This window comes from Glossina fuscipes, unplaced genomic scaffold (genome assembly GCF_014805625.2).
Source record: "Glossina fuscipes isolate IAEA_lab_2018 unplaced genomic scaffold, Yale_Gfus_2 106, whole genome shotgun sequence".
Lineage (NCBI taxonomy): Eukaryota > Metazoa > Arthropoda > Insecta > Diptera > Glossinidae > Glossina > Glossina fuscipes.
This window is the reverse complement of record NW_023998449.1, coordinates 204,594-215,142: the sequence shown is the minus strand read 5'-3', so window position 1 is coordinate 215,142 and position 10,549 is coordinate 204,594. Positions and strand designations below refer to the sequence as shown.

Sequence of the window (10,549 nt, the reverse complement as noted above, 5' to 3'; positions counted from 1 at the left end):
GCTTTAAGATTATGCAACATGAAAATGGAATTTGCAAAATAAACTTTGATTTAAAAGCGTGTTTATTTGTTCTTCTTACTTTTGTTACTTTTACTTGTTTACTTGTTACTTTTGTTTACCTAGTTTTGATTGGCCAAAGTTAGCGAAATTTAATAAAAAGTTCACCTACTTTTCAATTTATTTGCGTTTAATTTATTCATTGAAAATTTTAATAAATCAGCAAACATTTTAGTTGGTTTCATCCTCAGTCTTCTTTATCTTTTATGAATACATAATCAGCTGATAAATAGCATTTACCAAAGTTCCCGAACGATTGAATTTTCGCCAACAAAGCATTAAGCTAAGTAAAGCTGGTAATATTGTTCTAATTGACAAACGTTTTTTATTGTGCTCTTTTTGTTTTCGCAGAAGTTTTTAGTCGGATGCTTGTAAATTGTGAAAATAGTTCTAATACGTAAAATATTTGAACAAGAAATAGCAAAATTTACATGGAAAAACTGCGTAACCAAAGAAAATTACCATTGATAATCGCTATATTCGAAGAAGAAAACTAAGAAACTTTTGCATGACGATTACTCCCCTTTTTTTCTAAAAAAGCAAAGTAAAGAAGGAAAAACGCAAGAGTGATGACTTTTTGGTGTAGTAACAATTTTTGGAAAAATTCCGAACAAAATTAAAACAGTCGAAAAATTTAGTCATTGCAACAAGATGATTCACATCACGATCACTTTTCGGGAATTGTTAACATAAACTTATCAATTTTGCATACTTACATCTGCTATGATCTTAGTACCATTAGATTAGAGGCTTCAACAGTAAATATAAAACATTTAAGCAGAGATTAAATACATTAAAAATGGTGCAGTCCAAAGAAAACACTGACATGGAATGTTTCTTGGTTACTAAACATTCCTGGAAAGGCAGATATAGACGGATACTGGCTGTCGGTAATGTTGGTATCTGCACATATAATCCAGATAAATTAGATCTTACCAATCGTTGGTCTTATTCTGACATAGTTTCAGCGGCTCCCAGCAAAACAACAAATGTAAGTTAGATATGAGCGATCTCTAAAAAAATAAAGAATTTTATTTTTCGTTAATAGATTCCAAACGAATTCGTACTCACTGTGAAAAAAGATAAAAAGCTGGAATCAATAAAGTTGTCTTCTGACTATCGCAACGACATATTAAGTTCTATATTAAAATATTATCGAGAGTTTGCTGATAAACCGAAAAATTCGCAAGTAAGCAAATAATAAAAGCCGACATTGCCTGCTGCATTTGTTTGCGCTGTTATTTATAGTAACTCTTTTGTTTACATTCAATAGCGGTTTTCCGCTTACAAATATCATTGGTCAGGCATTAGTTTGCCAACAGTTCTAGAAGTTACACCTTGCTCGCTGGATCAACTGGATCCCACAACTAATGAAATACTAGCTAGTTACATGTATAAAGATATGGAAGGCATAATAGGTATTATAAGTTTTATATTAATTAATTTTTCTTGTCGCTGCAGTCTGAAAATTCTGTTATTGTTGTGCTATTGTTGTCTATGTTTGTTATAAACCTGCGTTTCATTATCCATACAATTTTATGTTATATCTTACATTGCACTTGCGAACGTTTTAAGCAGGCATTTCTGACTATGAAGGCGGTATTGTCATGGCGTACGGCGGTTTTAGCCGCTTACATCTTTTTAAAGCTTTAAATCATCATGAAATTGTACAGAATATTGTACAGCGCTCCTTGCAATTCCTTGCCATTGATATTAAAATACTTAAATCCCAAATAACGTTGGAGCAGTTCGAGAAAGAGCGTTTCGGAAAATACAGGCAAGTCTACTGCGTGTTCTTTCAGTTCAACTTGTACCTTAACTTCAACTTATTACAGCGGCGATCAGTTTCAGACTTCAATGACTGAATTTTCAGTGCAAAAGATTACAACACGCCATCCAGATCCTGTCAAGCGCATCCTATGTTTAACTGAAGTTACTCTTTTAGAACGTGATCCTCAAACTTATAGCGTTTGTACACTACGCCCCTTATGCGATGTTTTTGCTTTGGTGCGGGATAACGACAACTTGCAAAAATTCTGGATTGAATATAAAAATGGTTATGTTAGAGCTTATACCACGAATGATCGCGATTCATTGCTGGCCACATTGCTTGATGCCGTTCGATCAAGCGGCAATCAAGATGTTCACGTTAGTATTGTTAATACGCCGCGCGGTAAACGTTATGTTCCCTTAAACTGTTGGGTAGATGAAGAGACTGAAGCCAATTTACTACGTATGGTTATTAACAATTTTCAAAATCCTTCGAAACGCTATGAAGTGTTAGAACGTTTTAACGCCAATATACCCCATAGCGGTCTAAACTACAGCGTCACTCAAGATGTAAGCTTAGTTGTTTATACAATGCGGTAATTAATTCAAAACATATCCTTGCAGAGCCTTTTTGCCGAAAATAAAGAAAAACTAATTATGAGCGCTCTACAAGCCTTGGCTCAAAAGGAAATTGACAATCCTACTGCTCAATTAACGAATCTCGAGTTAGAAGCAATTTTTCATGGGCTTACACGTCTGCTGGCCAGCAAAGTAGGCTATGCAGCTTTTACTCATTTGTCAGGTTTTCGTGAAATAATCGGTACAAAAATTGTGGCAGCCCTGCGGCGCAAGGATTTAGCTGTTACCTACGCTGCCATTGATATGATCAACTCTTTAATGCATTCTGTAAATGCTAATCATGACTTAAAGCAAGAGCAATTAAATAAGTCGTCCATATTGTCATCGAGAACGTTCTTAGAGACTTTACTTAATATGTGGACAACGCATGTAAGTCATGGCAGTGGAGCGCTGGTGCTCTCTGCCATGTTGGATTTCCTGACGTTTGCTCTTTGTGTGCCTTATAGCGAAACCACCGATGGTAAACAGTTCGACACTCTCTTGGAATTAGTAGCCGAAAGAGGGCGTTATCTTTATAAACTTTTTCAACATCCCTCGTTAGCTATAGTTAAAGGGGCAGGGTTGGTGTTGAGAGCCATTATTGAAGAAGGTGAATTGAAAGTGGCTCAACAAATGCAGTCTTTAGCTTTAGACGAGGCTGCCTTGTGCCGTCATCTTTTGGTGGCTTTATATACACCCACTAATGATCCAACTTTAGCCACACATCGTCAGTTATCAAGACATTTAATTGCTTTGTGGATAACAGATAATAACGAAGCAATGGAGTTATTTAAAAGGATATTTGTAAGTTTAAGATATCATCGGGACCGTAAACATATAATTGATTTGGTCTTTTTGAAGCCGGCTGGTTTACTGATGTTTTTGGAAAGTGAAAATAATGTTCCAGAGATCGATGTGGAAGAAGATAAATTAAATTTTCGTGATAATCTAAAGTTTGCTATACAGCATTCCAATAAGTCCCCCAAGAATGTTATCGAAAAACATTTGCAGGTAAAAATTTGAACAAAAAAAAAAACCATATTATATAAGGCGAAACTCAATTTTTATACCAGGGCATTAAACATTGGGGTTTGAGTTTGTTGGATCAACAGGACCCCGCTGCCCAAGCGCTAAAGAATCGCCCGGTGGTTTTAAGAAATCGTCGTCAGAGAAAAAAAAGCAACGATTCTATAATAAACTTGCCTTACTTCTTTTGTAATTTTTCCAAAGACCACAGTTTACCCAATCTTATATGGAACCATAAGGTTGTTATTTTCTCTTCATAGTATTAATTAATGTTACAAAAAATATCAACCTTTAGACGCGCGAGGAATTACGAATAAGTTTAGAAAATGAGCTACGACAATTTTTGAATGATCGGGATCTGGCTGGTAATATGGTTGTGGCATGGAACTATCAAGAATTTCAGGTTACTTACCAGGTATTGAATGAATTTTACATAAAAATTGTAATGACTTGAGAATGTAATTCCAGTCCTTGGCTGACGAAATACAAATCGGTGATTATTACATACGATTAATATTGGAGAAAGACAATTGGCCTCAAAATTTAATTAAGGACCCGTTAGTTTGTCGGTTTGCAATGCTTTCCATTTTCAATTAAATTAAAATTTTTGTAGAGTGGAACTCTTTAACGCTCTTTACCGCCGTGTTTTGTGCCGCCAGCGTATCAATGATGATCAATTGACAGTAACCTCATTACAAGCATTAGCCAAAGTCTACAGGCGCTATCATAAGGAAATTGGCCAATTTAGTGATATGTCATACATATTGCAGCTGTGTGATCGCGTACGTGTTTTGAAGACAACTAAATTCACCAACTACCTAATATTTAATTTCATGATAGTGCTTTTCTCCTTCCTTGAGAGATGCTCTCATTAACCTTATCTCTTGTTTGGTGCTGGAAAAATCGAATTGCCGTCCTTTGGTGGAACATGTCCAATGTTTGGTAGATTTAATAACTTTGGCTCACTTACACAAAGGCCGCTTCCAACCAAATACTAAAACAAATTTAATAGAAGCAGGACCCGACACACAACATTATGAAGAAAAAGATTGGTATTATAACGTTGAAAAAGACGGACAAAAACCCGAAAGACAAGGACCAATTACTTATAGCGAATTAAAAGAACTTTGGACGAAGAGTGTTATTACTCCCAAAACACGTTGTTGGGCGATAGGAATGGATGGTTGGCGTTCCCTGCAACAAATACCCCAACTAAAATGGTGCCTTATAGCGAAAGGAATACCTCTTTACAATGAAACTGAATTGGCCTCTAAGATTTTAGATGTATTTATTAAATGCACCAGTTTCTTCCCATCAAGGACACAAAACGGGCAAGCTGTCCTTATACCAGGCCCTAAATTGTCCCGAAAACTATCCGAATTTATTTGTTTACCTCACATTGTTCAAGTAAGTTTAACGCATGATCCTGGCCTATTGGAAAGAGTGGCAACGTTACTGTGTCAAATAATGGAAGACAATCCTGAAATGCCAAAGATTTATTTAACTGGGGTCTTTTATTTTATGCTAATGTACAGTGGAAGCAACATTTTGCCTATAACTAAATTCCTGAAAATGACACACATGAAACAAGGGTTTAGAAGTGAAGAGGTTAGTGTTATACTTTGAATATTTTTAGTCTTTTCCTTAACGAAGCAGTTCACCGCAGACTTCGCAGTCTGGCATAATGCATCGCAGTATTTTGGGTCACTTGCTACCCGAAGCTATGGTTTGTTTTTTGGAAAATTATACTGCCGAAAAATTTGCTGAAATCTTTTTAGGAGATTTCGATACACCGGAGGTAATATGGAGTTCTGAAATGCGGCGTTTATTAATAGAGAAAATAGCGGCTCATATAGCTGATTTCACTCCACGTCTTAAAGGACATACAATGGCTAGGTAAGGCTACTCATATTAAGGAAAAAGGTTAACCTCATGCGTATATTTTTTAGATATCCATACCTTGCTATACCTGTTATTAGTTATCCGCAGTTAGAAAATGAACTATTTTGCCATATTTATTATTTACGTCATTTATGTGATACACAAAAGTTTCCTGACTGGCCAATCACTGATCCCGTTCAGTTACTTAAACACACCTTGGATGCTTGGCGTAGAGAGGTGGAGAAAAAGCCACCTCTAATGACCGTCCAACAAGCTTACAATGATTTAGGCATAGATTTGAATAAATATCCCAAGCCGGACGAATCAATGATACGTAAAAGCTATTACCGTTTGGCACAAATGTATCATCCCGACAAAAATCCGAATGGACGAGAAATATTCGAAAAAGTCAATCAAGCTTATGAATTCTTATGCTCAAGGAACGTCTGGAGTGCAGGTGGTCCAAATCCGAATAATATAGTGCTAGTATTAAGAACTCAAAGCATACTTTTTGAACGGTACGCAGATGGTAAGTAGAGTAAAACAAAAAAAAAAAAAGGATTTGTAAACAGGATGCCTACAATTCGACAGCAGCAATTCAATAAAATAATTTAAATATTTTTGATATCTTACAAACGTTCACAAAGAGTACAGGTATCCACTAGAGACATCCGAAAACTGTTTTAATTTATCGGCTATTCACGATAATTAAAAAAACTAGAAAACTAATGTTAAAGGATTTGTCTTTGGTATAGATTATCACAGATTTTTCACGGCGATGTTTTTTCCGTTTGCACCTAACTCTCTTAAGGTCTATTACAAAAAGCATTTTTAACAGACCAAATTTTTACAAAGTTTCTGTAAAAAAAGATTTGTTGGCAGGGATTTAATTAATTATACCGTAACTTTTTTATTTTTACTGAAGTTTTACGACCTTATAAATATGCTGGCTATCCTCAACTAATTAAAACTATACGTTTGGAAACCAAAGATGACGATTTGTTCTCTAAAGAAACTCAGTTGCTTACCGCCGCTTCTGAGTTGTGCTATCGTACGGTTCACTGCTCTGCCTTAAATACGGAAGAGTTGCGAAGAGAGGAAGGCATAGAAGCTTTGTTGGAAGCATATGATCGATGTGTCTCCATATTAGGATCCGACTCCAAACCAGAATCATTACATTATCAAGTTATCTCAAATGTTACGCGTTGCTTTGAAGTCGCTTGCAATTTTGAGAAGTGCAAACAAAAAATTATTACCCTACCACGTCTAATAGCAGACGTCTGTCGCGTGATTTATTTCAAGCACTCGCTCTCCGTAGGCTTGGTCACCAGTTTAGCAGCTAACAATTATGAGTTACAGTGCAACTTGGTTTGTAATGGGGTGCTTTGGTCTTTGTTGTTGTTCTGTTTTGAATATGATTACACATTGGATGAAAGCGGGGTGGAGGCAAATGATAAAACTAATCAACAACAGAAGGCAAACACATTAGCCAAAATGTCCATACTTGCCTGTGTAGCTTTAGCTGGATATACTTTAGAATTACATAACAAATTGGAAAGCAACCAAACTCAGAACTCATCTGGTCATAATTCGCCTACTACCGGGGGATTAAATAGAGCGATTTTACCTCCAAAACCGAAATTAAACACTTCGGCTTATACACAAAACGCACAGAACCCGTTGCAGAACAAACAGCTGACGAAAACATCGGGAATAGAAATAACTAACATGATAAGCTCATCTTTGGCAAAATCATCTTCAAACCCCTCACCGTCCACAACTTTGGCAACAGTTACATCTTCAGCTATAAGCAAACAAGATTCCGCTACTAGCTACGAGCGTTTAGAGAGCACATCGCCTATAAAAAGCGAAAAAGTTGTAGATTTATTAAAACAGAAATATAATGTTACTAGCGACGCGCAGAATGTTTGGATTAAGGAAATTCTAGAGCGATTATTAACCAAATTTATAGCCAATAAACTGACCAAAGAAAAGGACAGTGAGGTAAATACATAAAGTAAAGATCTTACCAAAAAGAAAATACAAAAATCAAAAAAATATTTATAACTTCAGATTTTAAAAATGCTAACCTCAAACACCCGTAATCCTTATTTGATTTGGGATAACGGTACTAGAGCTCAGCTGATAGATTTTCTTGATCAACAACGTGGTGCTGCCACTAAAGAAACATTTGATGATATAAAATTAATACACGGTCTAGTTGCGAAATTTGAATTTGACGCCCATAAGTATAATAAGTCTAGTTACTGTTTAATTTCAAACGACAGCTGTTTGTCATTTTCCAGAAGTGAATTGGAGATAGGCGGTGTGTTTATACGCATCTACAATGATATGCCCTCTTTTCCTATTGTTGATCCCAAACAGTTTACTATGGATTTATTGTTGTATTTGAAACAAGCATATCAATTTATCACATTGCGTAAAACTCAAACAATAATGTACACTGAATCGCGGAGCGGTGGTGGTGATGGAATACTCAAACCCACTTTAGCTGCAAACCATCCACAATTTAGGCAAGTTCAACAAAAACAAGAGTTTAACTCTGGGTCCACATTCGATGAGGTCTTGAATGCTTACAATCGTTCAAAAAGTCGCAAAAAATCGGAAAATGATACTATTATGGATCAACGACCAATACAACCGCAATGTATACATGATTTTCTTAACAGCCAAAACGTCGAAAAACATGTAATCATGGTGTTAAAGGCTTTGATTGCTGTTATCAAAGCCAATGCCGAAGTAGAGGTAAAATGTATTGGAAGTTTTGACATGATTTTTGCTTTTTTAAGCACTAATGTATTTAAAGAGGTAAGTTCATAGTAAAGAAAAATTAATTAATTCTATGTTTCTTACTTCCACTATACTTTCGAAAGCATCTTAAGATTGCATTTGATGAATTGCTTTTGTCGTTCTTTGCTTGTAACATTCGTTTTTATGCCGTAAAATATGAAAAATTTAAAGTGAAATGTCCATCTTGCATACCATCAGATTTCCTAAATTAAGTTGGTAGACACATTTTTTGATTAAATATACAGATGGAGTTTTTGCGAACGTTACCTAAAAGCATAATGACGAAGGAATTAGACGTTTACATACATTTTCATTTGTAGTCCTTAGATCTAACAATGGTATCCTATTATTTTATGCTATCAAAGTATAAAAGTACTTGAGTATTTTTTGAGGAGACGTAAATATGAGATTTCCTACGAGGTGAATACTGTTTTCTTATTTGTTTTCAATTAATACTAGAGCGTCGCGGTAAAGGCCGCGGCTTTGGAAGTAGTAGCCTTGGTTTCACGCAACAAGGATTGTGTTAGTGAAATGGCCGCTTGTGAGCTGCTGGGAAATTTTTTAGTAAGCCTTAAAGATCCTGACTTACTTGCCAGTCAGCCAAAGGTATTGGAAACTTTATCAGGCTTGATAAACGTTCAGGAAATGATTAAGGAAGCTCAAATGAAAGGGGCTGTGATTTATTTGCTAGATATGTTTTGTAACTCCCGTAATCCCCACTTAAGGGAAATGTGCGCTGAAATTCTAGCCAAAATGACTGCCGATCGTTTAAGCGGACCAAAGGTAAAAAAATTAAGTGCTATTTTTAATATATTTATTTAGTTCTTTAAAGGTCCGTATAACTATATCTAAATTTTTGCCCGCCTTATTTGTGGATGCCATGGTTGAGTGCCCGCAAACAGCTGTACAGTTATTCGAATCTGTGCATGAACATCCAGAGCTTATTTGGAATGACAAAACGAGAAATAATGTTTCTGATGCTGTGGCTGATAATTCTGCAAAGTATGACGTAACTTTGTTGTTTTTTTAATATTATCCTTGAAACGGGTTATTTATAGGTTTTATACTGCCCAAAAACTAAATTTTAAACATTTATGGAAAGACCCAGAAATTCTTAAGGACATAGTGTCCAATGAAATAGTGGTGGCCGGTGTTTATTTAAGATTGTTCATAGCTAATCCTGCCTGGACCTTGCGTAAACCGAAGCAATTTCTTTCAGATCTTTTAGACTTTTTTGTTGACCAAATGAGTAAAAATGCACCAGAAAAAGATGTTTTAGATTTATCCGCCACCGCTTTGGTGGAACTATTACGTTCTCAGCCAAACTTAGCTGATGATATACCAGTTTTAGGTCATATTCCGAACTTACTTAAATTACTTGCTGTACAACCACGGAATTCTTTATCAATATTACATCAATTGTCACTGTCAGAGGTGAGATAGGATACAATGAGAAATTACATATTATTTAGGATAATCTTGTGTTTAGTTTTGTGTTAGCGCTATTTCTCAAACTGAATGCATTTCGCCGTTAAAAAAGTGCATGGAATATAATCGCAATTGTATTGAAACATCCTGCGAGACTTTAAGTCGCTTATTTAAATATCAGCATGTAAGTCAATTTATTTTACAATTTAAGTTGTCTTAAAAAGTTTACCTCGTTTTTAGGATGCTCTTATAAGTCAATCTTTGGAAGTAGGTTTAATACCGTACCTATTGGGTTTGTTGGACAGTCGCTTAGATTATGTGGATAATGCTTCAGCTGTTAAAGCACAAATAGTAGCTGCATTAAAAGGCATGACACATAACTTAAATTACGGTGACCGTGTTACACAAATATTATTAAAACATCCAGTGTGGTCAGAATTCAAAGATCAACGCCACGATCTTTTTATAACGGATACAAACATTAGAGGGTATCTAACAGGTAAAAAGTGAACAAGAGCTAATCACATGATATATGTGAAAACTAATTTTTTAAACAGGTTTAAATTCTACAGCCGGCTATCTCACACAAGGTCCAGCACAAAATGTTGATGTCTTGACCTCGCCTCCACCTATTGATCGTGATGACCCCTCAGCTCGTCCCTCGGTGGACTAGTAAAAATTTATTATTATTAAGTTTTGTGTGTATATTTATTTAATTTGTTAGCATTACAACTATAAAAAACTTACAGCTACAGTACATTAACCTCTTAAAAGCGTGTTTTGTACAACATCCCTTTTTAATTCCAAAAAGGTAATAAAAACTATAAGTTATAATACACATCATTGTAAAATCATCTCTAAGATCTAATCATAAAACAAAATTTTGTAACTTTTTGAAAACAAATATTGTATATTACGTTCATAAAAATCCAAATATAAGCAGTAAAAAAATAAAAAC

At 35.3% G+C, this 10,549-nt stretch overlaps 1 protein-coding gene across 2 annotated transcripts; it reads left to right on the top strand.

Moving 5' to 3' along the window:
* Positions 1–398: 398 nt before the first annotated feature.
* On the top strand, positions 399–10,548 carry LOC119638658 (dnaJ homolog subfamily C member 13). Of its 2 annotated transcripts, none has more exons than XM_038035574.1 (23): positions 399–1,048; positions 1,106–1,246; positions 1,331–1,475; positions 1,636–1,834; positions 1,893–2,397; positions 2,452–3,249; positions 3,307–3,456; positions 3,519–3,710; positions 3,767–3,886; positions 3,940–4,028; positions 4,085–4,253; positions 4,312–5,079; positions 5,138–5,367; positions 5,421–5,881; positions 6,278–7,356; positions 7,426–7,601; positions 7,659–8,181; positions 8,623–8,946; positions 8,996–9,165; positions 9,222–9,597; positions 9,653–9,775; positions 9,832–10,090; positions 10,149–10,264. In XM_038035574.1, the coding sequence occupies exons 1-23, from the start codon at positions 857–859 to the stop codon at positions 10,262–10,264; spliced, it is 7,305 nt and encodes a 2,434-aa protein (XP_037891502.1). In that variant the 5' UTR covers positions 399–856. The 2 variants fall into 2 exon arrangements, with proteins under 2 accessions (XP_037891502.1, XP_037891501.1); XM_038035573.1 differs by having other exon boundaries at positions 857–1,048; positions 1,633–1,834; positions 10,149–10,548.
* The last annotated feature ends 1 nt before the right edge of the window (position 10,549 follows it).